Here is a 16,213-nt window from a genome sequence, read left to right as displayed (position 1 = left end):
GTCTCTAGTCCAAACCTCCCATCACGTTGTAGGGTCATGGACCGAGCTGATTGACCGATGATATAACCAACCTAGCGGGCCCATGCAGACTTCCGGTAAGGTGAGGCACCCCTGGGCTGTAACACCGTCAGCATTGCCAAAGAATTGATTGTAACTTTTTTTAATGCCTTTGTAAGGATTAATATATGACCGCGTTTTCAAAGAAAGAAGAGGGAATCGTCGGCAACTAAAAGATACGCCGTCTTCAGAAGTTGGCTAGTGGCACGGTTGGTGCCTCCCTCGCAGAACACTTGGGAAATCTTTTATCAGCGATCTTGGAACCGGGACCAGACCTGAGATTCCCAAAGCCTCAAGCGTCACCAGTCTACCAAACTTACCAACCGCACTGGCATCAGGTCGTTCGATTCTGTCGTGTGTACAGATGGCAACCATTTTCAGGGTTTCCACATTTCAGTGGTTCAGATATACAAGGAGCATACTCAGCAGATAAGTCAATAAATAGAAACTTCCGTAGTACAGTACTAACATGGCACAGTGCATTAGAGAACAATATTTGCAGTTCGGCTCAGAATGATGCACACACACCAAACATGGGACGAGTAGCATCGAAAGCCAAAATGAGGAAATGGGGTATCAACAATCATGGCCACCCTAACAACAACTTCAGTACATTACAAGAAAAGGAAACACGCATAACAGCAATCAATATGTAACGCAATGGAACCATACTTACTGAGTATACAGATCAAAGCCAATCATTAACCAGCCAACTACTTATTAACCAGCTACTTAGTAGTCATCCCCCTCGTCGCCCTCATCGTCTGCGCCTTCGGCGCCAACCTCCTCGTAGTCCTTCTCGAGAGCGGCCAAGTCCTCACGGGCCTCCGAGAACTCACCTTCCTCCATGCCCTCGCCGACGTACCAGTGCACGAACGCGCGCTTGGCGTACATCAAGTCGAACTTGTGGTCGATGCGCGAGAACACTTCGGCAACGGCAGTGTTGTTGCTGATCATGCACACGGCCCGCTGAACCTTTGCCAGGTCGCCGCCGGGGACAACGGAGGGTGGCTGGTAGTTGATGCCACACTTGAACCCGGTAGGGCACCTTTGTGATGGCAGCATAAATATGTTAGTTAGACAATCAAGTGTCATCTTTTTAAGTGGATAGTTGCTCGAGATAAATAATACAAGTGCAACTAGTAACGCGATAAAGACAGCTTACCAGTCGACGAACTGGACAGTTCTCTTGGTTTTGATGGTTGCGACTGCGGCATTGACGTCCTTGGGAACAACATCACCACGGTACATCAAGCAGCAGGCCATATATTTGCCATGCCTAGGGTCACACTTGGCCATCATGCTTGAGGGCTCAAAGACAGCATTGGTGATTTCAGGCACAGAGAGCTGCTCATGGTAAGCCTTCTCGGCAGAGATAACAGGGGCATACGACGAAAGCATGAAATGGATACGTGGGTAAGGGACGAGGTTGGTCTGGAACTCTGTGACATCCACATTGATGGCACCATCGAACCTCAGCGAGGTGGTAAGTGAGGATATGATCTGTGATATCAGCCTGTTCAAGTTGGTGTAGGTTGGCCTCTCGATGTCAAGAGACCTCCGGCATATGTCATAGATAGCCTCGTTATCTAGGAGGACCGCAACGTCGGTGTGCTCAAGCAAAGAGTGAGTGGAGAGGACACTGTTGTATGGTTCCACAACAGCTGTCGAGACCTGAAATACAGAGTGGCATAAGATAAATGGATAATGATAAGGTGAACTGAAAATAACGTACTAACAACATATCTGCCTATACTGTCCCCACAACAGCTAAGATGCAGATAACCTACTCACATGAACAGCCTGAATGGTCCACAGTCCAGTCACATGGACAGGTAGGTACAGTGCTATGGAATAATGTTGGCTCATAAGTAGTGCATTGCTTTACAGATACCATCTATAATCAGGGCTCTAAAAGTAAACTAACTCTACGCCAGCATTAGCATTTTAGCTTTTCAGATATTCTATTGAAAATATCTAAAAATGATGGAAGAGCTAGCTTAAAGACAACATCCTCTCTCAGAATACAAATTAAAGCAGACTAAATAATACACTCAATTTTTCTGAAATAACAAACACATTAACAGGACAATGTATATGAACAAGTTATACCTGCGGGGAAGGGTAAATGGTGAAACCAAGCTTAGATTTCTTGCCATAATCAACCGAGAGGCGCTCCAACAACAGAGAGCCCAGTCCTGATCCAGTTCCACCACCGACAGCATTGAACACCAAGAATCCCTGCAGCCCGGTGCAATTGTCTGCCAATTTGCGTACACGATCCAGACATAGATCTACAATCTCCTTTCCAACTGCATTACACAAGCACAATCAGAACTGGATGCATTCATAATCGCAGTAGACTAGAATTTCAATAACAATCACATAAATGCAAGATGAATTACCAGTGTAGTGGCCACGGGCGAAGTTGTTAGCGGCATCCTCCTTGCCAGAGATGAGCTGCTCCGGGTGGAAGAGCTGGCGGTACGCACCGGTGCGCACCTCATCGATGACAGTGGGCTCAAGGTCGACAAAGATGGCCCTCGGCACATGCTTGCCCGCACCGGTCTCACTGAAGAACGTGTTGAACGCATCGTGTGCAACCCCGACCGTGGTATCACTGAATCATCAACCAAAACGCAGCGTTAATACATGGATTGGAAGAGCTCTAGTCACCGATCTGTGAACTAACTTCTCTACAGCCAGGTTCCAATCAAGACTTATTCTGAGACAATACAGGCATGGCAAGAGTCTTCGTATTTATGAATGGTTCTGGAATAAGGATTAGACCAAATCAACAAAACAAATCCTCCAGGAGGACGCCTTTATTAGTCGCTTAGTCAGATTAAACTCTTCAATCCGTGGTCAGTCCGGCACTCATAGCTCCACTGTTACAATATTTATGAAGCACCACGTTTCCAAAAATACTACGTAATTAAGCATCGTACCATTGCCAAATTTTCAGATCCCGCGGGATAGGAACTCGCAACTGTCTCATGGTACGTGCATACCAACTTCAGTACAGTCTACAAAGAACACGACGCCTGTCCGGTCTAGTAGTTAACAGAAACAGAACATTCTTAGGGAGGGTGGGCGACAGCCTCCTTCGGACAGAAACGGAACAAATGCATGAAGTAAAAGAGTACGGAAGACTCGGGAGAACTTGTGATCCGAAACGTCGATTGTCTCGTCCTCTTCTTGCCGATCTCTCGACAACCAGCAACACGAAAAAATATTCCTGCCCCATAATCCCATCGCAATGTCCAAACGGGAAGTACAGACCAACGGAACACGGTGATGATTCAGAAAAGGAATTTTCCACCGGGACTACCGCAATCCCCATTCGCAATTCATAGGATTTACGGGTAAAAAAGAGGCAAAAAAAGGCAAAACACAAGATTACGAGATGCATTCAGGGATCGGGATCACGTACCTGGGCATGGTGCCATCCTGCTGGATGCCGTGCTCGAGGCAGTAGAGCTCCCAGCAGGCGTTGCCGACCTGGATCCCGGCCTGGCCGATGTGGATGCTGATGATCTCCCTCATCTCGTCTCGCTTTCCTCCGTCTTGCTCGCCTTCTCCTCCTCCTCCTCCCGGCTCTTTTCCCAGGAAGGCGTAAAGAACGGCCTCCTCTGCTTCTCTCTCCCTTGTCTTGCCAAAATGTGTGAGATCGGGAGATAAAAGGGGGCGGGGGCAGAGGAGGGAGGGGCAGAAGCGGAGGAGATGGGGTAGTTTGCGGGCGCAGCGACGGGGAGCGGTTGCCTTTTACGTGAGCCGGTGCTCCGTGGACGTGATGCACGTGAACCGGCTCTGCTCTTTTCAGTTACCGATGGTACTACAGGGAGTAAATGCCGCTCACGAATGGAAACGGGTCGACGAGCCAGGATAACTGCTGCGCATGCATAAAACTAAAACTAAAAATGAATGGATACGACCGACAAAGGAATCGGATGCTACCATTTTGTTTTTCTTGAAAGTGGATACTGCCATTTTCATGAGACATCTTTCCCTATTTTCTTTTTTAGAAACATGTTCGCATGAGGATCTATTAACCAAACCAGCAACACGCACCTCTTAAAGAAAATACAAAATGATCATAGTTCTTTCGATCTGGAAGGGGCAATATAGCGGTACTCAAAGCCACAGATGGCGAAGACTGATGCAGGCGTGTTGGATGAACATGTGTGTCCTTATTTTTTCGGCGCCGGAGCAAAGAAGTGGGGGAACAGCATGGTGATGATTATGCTGTGGTTAAAGATGAGGACCTGCTAGGGTCTGGATGCAGATTACTGTGTTGTAGGAGTCTCCTCGTAAGATTCATGAATGATGACATAGAGCTCCGGAGGTCTTCATATTTTGTTGGTTGTTTTAAAGTGCTCTTTGTTATTCTGGTTGTTTATGCGTGTGCTAGGGTGTGCTTGTTAAGGTTAAGAACTTTGTATTATGTCATGATTTGAATACAAGCATACTTTAAAAAAAATGATAATAAGAAAAGGTTCGCTCTCTAGTATGTACGTTCTGGCGCGAACACAACGCCACCTCGCCGATGATGTAATTGTTCGCTCCAGATCCCTCAAGGAGCGAACGGCTCCGATTCTAGTCTTTGTACTACATAGCATGCATCCTCTTGGCATATTCACTTTACTATCTCCCCTCGGACCCATATTTTCAGATGGCAACTTCTTGTGTTTTTGTCCAATTGAATCCTAAACAAGTGGCTATCTAGAACACGACAAATTCTATTTTTTTACATGTCAAGTATATCAGCTATAGCATGGCATTTTGTGTGTGTTTTTGTTAGACTTTTACAAATACCAACTCGCTTGTATTATGATAGTTCTCTATGTTGTACCATGACAGTTTCATGTTCAGAAAGTGAGTCGATGACAGACAACCGCCGCTGCCTCCATCGCCGAATCCAGCCAGTGGGTTTTATCACAGTTGGGAAGTCATCAAGGCCATGGTCCCGCCGAACTAACTTTCAAAAGAAGAAACCATCGAAGTCGTTAGCGCCGAAAGATCCACAAATACAAGATCACAACCTCTGAAAAAGCTTACACGCTTCACGCTAGCACTCGAGGGTGCATCAAGTCGATGAAAGTACATAATGCAACTTATAAAGCTTGCCTCTATTATCCAAATATGCTCAATAAAATAATTAAAATCACAAAAACATATACTATACCATAGAAAATATTGTGGGGAAAAAGAAGACATTATTGGTGTCCACTTTTGTAGAACTAAGAGGGCATAGTACGAGATTTATCATGAAAGTGAGGATAACTTTTAAAGGCCTAACCAAATTCACGAGCCATCCAGGGGTGGAGCTAGGCTAGCACCGGACCCCGGGCCTGCTTCATTACTACAATGCTTAACAATGTACAAAATGCTACGGTTAACAAAGGAATAAATCCTCACGACGAAGTAGCTTCCTTTACAGTCATCAACCAAACCGAATCGAGATATGCCCATTACGTTCCCGTTACAAGCGTAATGTAATTCCCTTACCGTTTACATTACCACTCTCTAACCAAACACCTCCTTAGTGACAAGTTAGATGTTAGTACAAGTTTTTTTCTTATCAATCATGTTAGTGCAAGCTTGGTTTGTAGGCTATATAAAAGTGACTTAAAAATGTTTCCATTTTTGTTGTAAGGCATGAAAGCAAAAGTGTTATTTGATTGAGCTATTCAGATGCTAAGCTAGGAGCCTATGAACTTGACCAAGTTGAAAGAGAAATTCAAAAGGCTTACCAACCTCAGGGCGCTGTGATGAGTTAAGGGCATGTACAATTGTAGCATATGGGTACGGATGCCCCATGAGAAAAAATAGTTTGAGACATTTATATTAAATTTTTCTCTCCAATGCAAGTTACCACTAGTGAACATCATCAAAGAATAGAAAAAAAAACTCTAGTACACATGTATCTCTACTCTTCACTTCAACCTTTTTAGCTTTTACAGCGGACCACATTTTTTCTCTCCAAACACCCGCCTTCCGCAGAGGATCCCGCTTTTTCATCTGAACCTATTTTTCATGGCATCCGATCTTACAAGGCATGCGAAGCATCAATCTGAGGCTATGCATTGTACATGCCCTAATAAAACTTGGCATAATTGTCTCAAAAAAGAAAAGCATCCCGTAGGGTAGTAGTACTTTATGCGTTTTGATTACGCTCGGACGCTAAATTTAAAATTAACCAGTTGATCCGGATGAAGTGCAACATCACAGGGTTCGCCATTTGCCATCATCTGGCTGCGCCCCTGTCCACGTCGCCGGCGGTGTTAGTACTTTGTCCCACGAAGACCGGGCGCACGACGGAACGAAAGCAGGGCCGGGTCCGGGGCGCCACCACGGCCACGCCCATACGCCGGGGTGTCCGTCCCGCGCCGGCACGTGGGGAAGCCCCTTTGATTAGCTGTTTCGCGTGCAAACGCCAGCGCGCCTCCGTCCGTCGACTTCCACCGAAGGGCGCCGGCCGGTAAAGCAGCCGATCCGTGCGTCCCCAAAAATAGCCGTGCTTTCACTAGCACCGTTGCTACTCTCGGGTCGGTTATATCTGAGATCAGTAGCTGCTACACTACGGATCCACTCTAACCGCATAAGATGGCGAGCTTGATCATCTTTCCTCAAAAGCGGAAAGTTTCGGCTTTTGAGCTGGTACGGATGGCGAGCTACTAACCACCGTGGGGCGGGGCAGCACCGCACCGCACCGCACCTAGATTACTTGTTGCCGGCCAGCGTCAATCATCACACGAGGATCGTAGTATCCCGTCAGCCGCCGGCGAGCGGTGGACGGTCGCCACCACGGACAGCTGCGATCCAGCCCGGAGAAATCCGACGACCGACGACAGGCGACCCGAGCCCATCGACGCACCACATGTCTACTCTACCACGACGGGCCAGCTCCGTTAACCTCCGCCATTGCTGCCGCCTGCACACGAGATCTGAGGCTTTACTAGTAGAGTACTCCATCCTTTCCGGTTTATAAAACTCAATTAAAAAATCTCATCAACCAAGATAGATGATGAGTCGTGAAATATTTTTTGTAGTTTGCAAAACACTGAATTAATGCTCTTGTTTTCCTTAAAAAATTATGTTTACAAATGCATTAATTGCAATGCATGCATGCATAAAGTGCATGCATTGGTCAGTTTTCTCTTAATACTTGCATGCAATGATTTAATGCACCTTGAAGTCTGAACATATGATGGAGAACAACCAAATTGAGCCTTATAAAATAAAAAAACTAAAATTTTGAGATAAACTCTATAAACCGGAAAGGAGGGAGTACTAGCTAGGCGCCACTGGAGATTAGTTAGTGAGAAGCTTCATTGGTTAATCGGCATGGATATTTAATCCTGATGGATGGCTGCCTGGCCAGTGGCCCGATCAGTGCAGTACGACAGGACGGACAGTGAGGCTGCCGCCAGTGACAGCTGCGGAGGCTTCGGCCCCAAGCCTGCTGATCGACCTCGATTATTATTCCCCCGGGGCCGGCCAGGCCGGACGGATCATTGCGTTCGCGATGCCGCTAGCCGCTGCTGCTGCAACTTGGCAGTATTTAAACTAGCCAAGAAAGTTCGTTTGGTGGCTATAATTGCACTACATCATCCACTAGAGGGTTCTTGACCGGGCAATTCGCGATGGGGACGACGGATTCCTTCCTCGCGGGCACTTGTTTATGCACAAGGGGCGGCGTCGGCCGCTCTGCTCCGGTGGATTTCTGGATTGCTGCACTGGCCCTACTCCTGTAGCTCACGCTGTGGGGGTCTCTAGGGATCCTTTCATGCATGTGCGCAGGGTCGATCGAGATTCGAGAGGCGGCTTGTATCTGGCATTTTGGGCAACAAATGAGTGCGTCGCTCTTCAGATTATGTACATTTTTTAATTTCACAAAGATTTATTTATTTATTTTGCAAGGAAACAAGACTAAAGATTTAACTGTTGGTCGCGGACATATTTTCCTTTCCATCACGAAAATGCGGCCATTGTTAAACCCTTGAATAAATCCGACGACTAAGTTTCTACTCTCTTCCAAGATCCACCAGCCCGTGGCTTCTCTTCCCCTCTAGTGGCTGGTGGCACGGAAGAGAATCTCAGTATCTTGACTTTGACTAGTAGTTTAAGTTAGGTTCTTTTCCGGGCTTCAATCCTCCTTGAATTCGTCCATCGGGACAGAGTCGCCGGGTCTCCGGCGTAGACTCGTACCGTCTCCTTGGGACGAGGATGTTAGAGATTCTCGCCGTGCGTGTGCGACGGTTAGGGTGCCCATGTGCTTTGGATTGATTCAAGGGTTTAACGACGACGACTAAGGCTCCATGGCGCTGGTCCTTAGGGACACGTGCACAAAGACTTTCCAGATGTCATTTTTTTCATTGACAAGATCGAGACGACCCCGTATGGAAGCGGCTACAACGGTGCATCAGTGGCTCATTATGATGGCGGTAGTGGTCGTTCAGTGGTCTAGAGACTTCAATGTATTTTTTTATGTTTGGAGTGCTTGTACTTCCAGTGGACATTTATAGTAGATCACAATATTCTGCAGAGAAAACCAAGACTAAATATTTGTATTTATCATTGATACCGATGAAGTATGAAAGAAAAATAATGTTACAGATTGATGTCACTACGCAACTCATGCACTCTAGCAATGCAAACTAGGGAAACCAACAAGGGCTTTGATGTGAATGATTGTCGCGGAAGAGGGAGATAGAGATATCAGAAGGGAGGGCAACACTATGACCAAGAGGATAATTGTGTCTCATCCACAACTGAAGTGGATCATCATCTAGGACACACCAAAACCATCACAAGTCTTGGGACCCATGTCATGTGCAAAAACTCACGCCAACCCCAATGCCACGCTCAACCTGAGTCTATGGCTCTTACCACCCTACGGTCAAAATTCAAAACCTTATGGCACCATGATGTGCTCAGTGGCCTATGTCGCAACTTCTACTCATTGATCATCCACATGCAACACTGATATGTTCATTTTGCACGATAAATCCAGAATGTAAAGTTGTCAATTCACATTGCTATTGGATCATCATTGAGCATATTTTATTAAGGATTTGCATTCAGTTGTAAATTACATTGGGCGATTACTAGAGCACTGCAAAACAGAGAAATAATGAAGATTGTACATTTTCTGTTTTTTCTAAAAAGAGGGATGGTGTTGAAAACGAGCCCCATGGTAAGGACCATGGTACCTCGCGCCCAATGGCACACCCAATGAAGGGTGTGCGGATACCAAGTGCCCCCCTTTGAACCGGGGTGTCCTTTTTGCCTACGTGCATGTCTCCCTCGAAAACTTTATGTTTGCTTTCGACGGATTTCCTAAGGCAGTGGCAGAATGAAGGATCCCTTCCTTTGTCACGGAGGAGTTGTTGCCGTTTCCGCCATCTCGGTGGGGGAATTCGTCATTGTCATTGTCGCCACCAACACCAAGGCAATGTGGGGGAGAATCTTCTCCATCCCCATCTTCATCAACAATGCCATGTCCACCTCCATCTTCAATGCCATACATATAATGCAACCATTATAGATCGAAGTAATCACTTTCTGGTTGTTATGTCTTTGTAATTGATAGGTGACATGTGTTTATTTGGTGGAGTATATATACATTCATGTTGTATCACATACCAGCACGTCCATGTACATGCTTACGCTTGTGAATGGTGAGTAATTACATTCTTGAGGACATATAAGAGCTCCAGTTGATGTATATCATGTGAATTTGCTAATAGAACTGTGGTGCGTTTAAATGTTATGGTGTAAGTCTCTAGTGGTAGTGTGATAACGATGACTTCATGCTACTTCATCATGTATGGGCCTATAGGATACACTATGTTGTAATGAAATGAGGAGCGACGGGCAGAGTGACAAAAAATGTTTTCCAAATCTTGGATTTACAACACAGGTGGCAAATGGGATACTGCACTACTAAAACTATGATTATGTTTTACCTTAATTATTTCCAATAGATAGCCGGGTTGGACATTGGTATATAATCTAAAGAACATACGAATGAATGGTTTTGTGGCAAGTTAATCTTTGGCTCCACTCATGTGAGAACAAGCAAACTACCTTCCAAAAATAAATTATTACGAAATTTATTAGCTAGGTACTCTAACCATCCATGAGAATGTATGTAGTTTATTAACGTGATCACTGACTTATCCTTAAAGCTACGCCAAGAACTAGACAATCTCTAAACTCAATTCACATTAATCGTTATTTATTTATTTATTTGCAGCCACCTATTATACTAAAAATAAACTATTACTTTATCCATCAATTGTAGTTGTTCTGTGATGTTTTCGTAAACCAAATCATTCTCGCTCCTTGTTATGTTTGACACTATTACTTACTAGCTACAAATGACCCCTACACTTGTGGGTATCGCACTACGACGAGTAGGAAGGACCAAGATCCGAATATAAGGTTTGCAAGGAGTTCATGACATCAAAGTGCCACTATCTCCCCGCCCGAAGATGAACCCTAGGGAGTTCCCTTGGGAACAAAGGGAAGGGCTAAAATAATGACACCTTGGAAGATACGATGCTTGTAGGCATCACCCTCATAGTAGTCGGCCAATGCAGAGCAAAGCCTTTCACTAGGGCCCAAACTTCCCATAACCAAGATGGGGTGGCTGAAGGAAATATGCCCTAGAGGCAATAATTAAGTTGTTATTTATATTTCCTTATATCATGGTAAATGTTTATTATTCATGCTAGAATTGTATTAATTGGAAACTTAGTACATGTGTGAATACATAGATAAACAGAGTGTCATTAGTTTGCCTATACTTGACTAGCTCGTTGAATCAATGATGGTTATGTTTCCTAACCATAGACATGAGTTGTCATTTGATTAACGGGATCACATCATTAGATAATGATGTGATTGACTTGACCCATTCCGTTAGCTTAGCACGATGATCGTTTAGTTTGTTGCTACTGCTTTCTTCATGACTTATACATGTTCCTCTGACTATGAGATTATGCAACTCCTGAATACCGGAGGAACACTTTGTGTGCTACCAAACGTCACAACGTAACTGGGTGATTATAAACGTGCTCTACAAGTGTCTCCGATGATACTTGTTGAGTTGGCATAGATCGAGATTAGGATTTGTCACTCCGATTGTCGAAGAGGTATCTCTGGACTCTCTCGGTAATGAACATCACTATAAGTCTTGCAAGCAAAGTGATTAATGAGTTAGTTGCGGGATGATGCATTACGGAACGAGTAAAGAGACTTGCCGGCAACAATATTGAACTAGGTATAGAGATACCAACGATCGAATCTCGAGCAAGTAACATACCGATGACAAAGGGAACAATGTATGTTGTTATGCAGTTTGACCGAGAAAGATCTTCGTAGAATATGTGGGAGTCAATATGAGCATCCAGGTTCCGCTATTGGTTATTAACCGGAGACGAGTCTCGTTCATGTCTACATAGTTCTCGAACCCGTAGGGTCCGCACGCTTAACGTTCGATAATATGAGTTTATGTTTTTTGATGTACCGAAGGTAGTTCGGAGTCCCGGATGAGATCGGGGACATGACGAGGAGTCTCGAAATGGTTGAGACGTAAAGATCGATATATTGGACGACTATATCCGGACATCGGAAAGGTTCCGAGTGATTCGAGTATTTTTCGGAGTACCAGAGAGTTACCGGAATTCGTCGGGGAGTATATGGGCCTTATTGGGCTTTAGGGGAAAGAGAGAGGGGATGCTGCACGCCCCCCAAGGCTTAGTCCGAATTGGACTAGGGGGAGGGGCGGTGCCCCCTCCTTCCTTCTCTTCTCTTTTCCCTTTCCTTCTCTCCTACTCCTACTACATGGAAGGGGGGGGGGATCCTACTCCCGGTGGGAGTAGGACTCCCCTTGGGGCGCGCCTAGGAGGGCCGGCCTCTCCCCCTCCTCCACTCCTTAATATATGTGGCCAGGGGGCACCCCATAGACACACAAGTTGATCAGTTGATCTTTTAGCCGTGTGCGGTGCCCCCCTCCACCATGATCCACTTCGGTCATATCGTAGCGGTGCTTAGGTGAAGCCCTGAGTCGGTAGCATCATCATCACCGTCATCACGTCATCATGCTGACGGAACTCTCCCTGGAAGCTCTGCTGGATCGGAATTCGTGGGACGTCAGTAAGCTGAACGTGTGCTGAACTCGAAGGTGCCGTACGTTCGGTACTTGGATCGTGAAGACGTACGACTACATCAACCACGTTCTCATAACGCTTCCGCTTACGGTCTACGAGGGTACGTAGATGATACTCTCCCCTTTCATTGCTATGCATCACCATGATCTTGCGTGTGCGTAAGAATTTTTTTGAAATTACTACGTTCCCCAACAGTGGCATCTGAGCCAGGTTTATGCATAGATGTTATATGCACGAGTAGAACACAAGTGAGTTGTGGGCAATACAAGTCATACTGCTTACCAGCATGTCATACTGCTTACCAGCATGTCATACTTTGGTTCGGCAGTATTGTTGGATGAAGCGACCCGGACCAACTTTACGCGTACGCTTACGCGAGACTGGTTCTACCGACGTGCTTTGCACACAGGTGGCTGGCGGGTGTCAGTTTCTCCAACTTTAGTTGAACTGAGTGTGACTACATCCGGTCCATGTTGAAGGTTAAAACAACACTAACTTGATGAAATATCGTTGTGGTTTTTGATGCGTAGGTAAGAACGATTCTTGCTTAGCCCGTAGCAGCCACGTAAAACTTGCAACAACAAAGTAGAGGACGTCTAACTTGTTTTTACAGGGCATGTTGTGATGTGATATGGTCAAGACATGATGAGATATAAATTGTTGTATGAGATGATCATGTTTTGTTAAAGTTATCGACAACTGGTAGAAGCCTTATGGCTGTCTCTTTATTGCATAAGATGCAAGTGTCATGTAAGTGCTTTACTTTATCGCTATGCGATAGCAATAGTTGCAAAAGCAATAGTTGGCGAGACGACCATGTGACGACACATTGATAGAGATCAAGATGATGGAGATCAAGGTGTCATGCCGGTGACGATAGAGATCATGACGGCACTTTGGAGATGGAGATCAAAGGCGCAAGATGATCATGGCCATATCATGTCACATATTTTGATTGCATGTGATGTTTATCCTTTATGCATCTTATTTTGCTTGGTTCGACGGTAGCATTATAAGATGATCTCTCACTAAATTTCAAGGTACAAGTGTTCTCCCTGAGTATGCCCCGTTGCCAAAGTTCGTCGTCCGGAGACACCACGTGATGATCGGGTGTGATAAGCTCTACGTTCACATACAACGGGTGCAAACTAGTTTTGTACACGCGAAATACTCGGGTTAAACTTGACGAGCCTAGCATATGCAGATATGGTCTCGAAACACTAGAGACAAAAGGTCGAGCGTGAATCATATAGTAGATATAATCAACATAGTGATGTTCACCATTGAAAACTACTCCATCTCACGTGATGATCGGACATGGTTTAGTTGATTTGGATCACGTGATCATTTAGATGACTAGAGGGATGTCTATCTAAGTGGGAGTTCTTAAGTAATATGATTAATTGAACTTTAATTTATCATGAACTTAGTCCTGATAGTATTTGCATAACTATGTTGTAGATCAATAGCTCGCGATGTAGCTCCCCATTTATTTTTGATATGTTCCTAGAGAAAATAAAGTTGAAAGATGTTAGTAGCAATGATGCGGATTGGATCCATGATCTGAGGATTATCCTCATTGCTGCACAGAAGAATTATGTCCTTGATGCACCGCTAGGTGACAAACCTATTGTAGGAGCAGATGCACACGTTATAAACGTTTGACAAAGCTCGATATGATGACTACTTAATAGTTTAGTGCACCATGCTTTATGGCTTAGAACCATGACTTCAAAAATGTTTTTGAACGCCACGGAACATATAAGATGTTCTAAGAGTTGAAATTGGTATTTCATACTCATGCCCGTGTCGAGAGGTATGAGACCTTTGACAGTATTTTTCCTACAAGATGGAGGAGAATAGCTCAGCTAGTGAGCATGTGCTCAGAATGTCTGAGTACTACAATCACTTGAATCAAGTGGGAGTTAATCTTCGAGATAAGATAGTGATTGATAGAGTTCTCTAGTCACTATCACCAAGTTACTAGAACTTCGTGATGAACTATAATATGCAAGGTATAATGTAAACGATTCCCAAAGCTCTTTGCGATGCTGAAATCGGCGAAGCTAGAAATCAAGAAAAAGCATCAAGTGTTGATGGTTGACAAGACCACTAGTTTCAAGTAAAAGGGTAAGGGAAAGAAAGGGAACTTCAAGAAGAATGGCAAGCAAGTTGCCACTCCCATGAAGAAGCCCAAAGCTAGACCCAAGCCTGAAACTGAGTGCTTCTACTGCAAAGGAAATGGTCACTGGAAGTGGAACTGCCCTAGATACTTGGCGGATAAGAAGGATGGCAAAGTGAACAAAGGTATATTTGATATACATGTTATTGATGTGTAATTTACTAGTGTTTATAGCAAACCCCTCGATATTTGATACTAGTTCAGTTGCTAAGAGTAGTAACTCGAAACGGGAGTTGCAAAATAAACAAAGACTAGTTGAGGACGAGGTGACGATGTGTATTGGAAATGATTCCAAGGTTGATAAGATCACCATCGCACACTCCCTTTATCTTCGGGATTAGTGTTGAACCTAAAATAAATGTTATTTGGTGTTTGCGTTGAGCATAATATGATTGGATCATGTTTATTGCAAAACAATTATTCATTTAAGTCAAATAATAATTGTTATTCTGTTTACATGAATAAAACCTTCTGTGGTCATACACCCAAGGTGAATGGTTTATTAAATCTTGATCATAGTGATACACATATTCATAATATTGAAGCCAAAAGATGCAAAGTTAATAATGATAGTGTAACCTATTTGTGGCACTGCCGTTTAGGTCATATTGGTGTAAAGTGCATGAAGAAACTCCATGTTGATGGACGTTTGGAATCACTTGATGCTTGCGAACCATGCCTGATGGGCAAGATGACTAAGACTCCATTCTCCGGAACAATGGAGCAAACAACTGACTTATTTGAAATAATATATAGTGATGTATGCGATCCGATAAGTGTTGAGGCTCGCGGCGGGTATCGTTATTTTCTGACCTTCACAGATGATTTGAGCAGATATGGGTATATCTACTTGATGAAACATAACTCTGAAACATTTGAAAAGTTCAAAGAATTTTAGAGTGAAGTGGAAAATCATCGTAACAAGAAAATGAAGTTTCTACGATCTGATCACGGAGGCGAATATTTGAGTTACGAGTTTGGTCTTCATTTGAAACAACGTGAAATAGTTTCGCAACTCACGCCACTTGGAACACCACAACATGATGGTGTGTCCGAATGTTGTAATCGTACTTTATTAGATATGGTGCGATCTATGATGTCTCTTACCGGTTTACCACTATCGTTTTGGGGTTATGCATTAAAGACAGCTGCATTCACGTTAAATAGGGCACCATCTAAATCCGTTGAGATGACACCGTATGAACTATGGTTTGGCAAGAACCAAAGCTATCGTTTCTCAAAGTTTGGGGTTGCGATGCTTATGTGAAAAAAGTTTCAAACTGATAAGCTCGAGCCCAAATCGGAGTAGTGCGTCTTCATAGGATACCCAAAAGAAACTGTTGGGTACACCTTCCATCACAGACCCGAAGGCAAGATATTTTGTTGCTAAGAATGGATCTTTCTAGAGAATGAGTTTCTCTTGAAAGAAATGAGTGGGAGGAAAGTTGAACTTGATGAGGTAATTGTACCTTCTCCCGAATTGGAAAGTAGTTCATCACAAAAATCAGTTCCAGTGATTCCTACACCAATTAGTGAGGAAGCTAACAATGATGAACATGAAACTTCAGATCAAGTTACTACCGAACCTCGTAGGCCAACCAGAGTACGATCCGCACCAGAGTGGTACAGTAATCCTGTTCTGGAAGTCATGTTACTAGACCATGACAAACCTACGAACTATGAGGAAGCGATGATGAGCCCAGATTCCGCAAAATGGCTCGAGGCCATGAAATCTGAGATGGGATCCATGTATGAGAACAAAGTATGTACTTTGATTGACTTGCTCGATGATCGG

The 16,213-nt window shown here is 44.3% G+C and overlaps 1 protein-coding gene across 1 annotated transcript; it reads right to left on the bottom strand.

Moving 5' to 3' along the window:
• Positions 1–514: 514 nt before the first annotated feature.
• LOC119353955 (tubulin alpha-1 chain) lies at positions 515–3,769 on the bottom strand. The gene is made up of 5 exons (XM_037620658.1): positions 3,491–3,769; positions 2,463–2,677; positions 2,170–2,369; positions 1,223–1,731; positions 515–1,105 (listed from the first exon to the last, which is right to left on the bottom strand). The coding sequence occupies exons 1-5, from the start codon at positions 3,601–3,603 to the stop codon at positions 790–792; spliced, it is 1,353 nt and encodes a 450-aa protein (XP_037476555.1). The 5' UTR covers positions 3,604–3,769; the 3' UTR covers positions 515–789.
• Between the last annotated feature and the right edge of the window lie 12,444 nt (positions 3,770–16,213).

The sequence above is a fragment of the Triticum dicoccoides genome, chromosome 2A (genome assembly GCF_002162155.2).
Source record: "Triticum dicoccoides isolate Atlit2015 ecotype Zavitan chromosome 2A, WEW_v2.0, whole genome shotgun sequence".
NCBI lineage: Eukaryota > Viridiplantae > Streptophyta > Magnoliopsida > Poales > Poaceae > Triticum > Triticum dicoccoides.
The sequence above is the reverse complement of the archived record's forward strand: the minus strand, read 5'-3'. Positions and strand labels throughout refer to the sequence as shown.

Coding starts and splice junctions, on each gene's coding strand:
- LOC119353955 (XM_037620658.1), bottom strand. CDS start 3,603: ATGAGGGAGATCATCAGCATCCACATCGGCCAGGCCGGGATCCAGGTC. Junction 2,370..2,462: donor CGCCCGTGGCCACTACACTG/GTAATTCATCTT, acceptor TGTGTAATGCAG/TTGGAAAGGAGATTGTAGAT. Junction 1,106..1,222: donor ACTGTCCAGTTCGTCGACTG/GTAAGCTGTCTT, acceptor GCCATCACAAAG/GTGCCCTACCGGGTTCAAGT.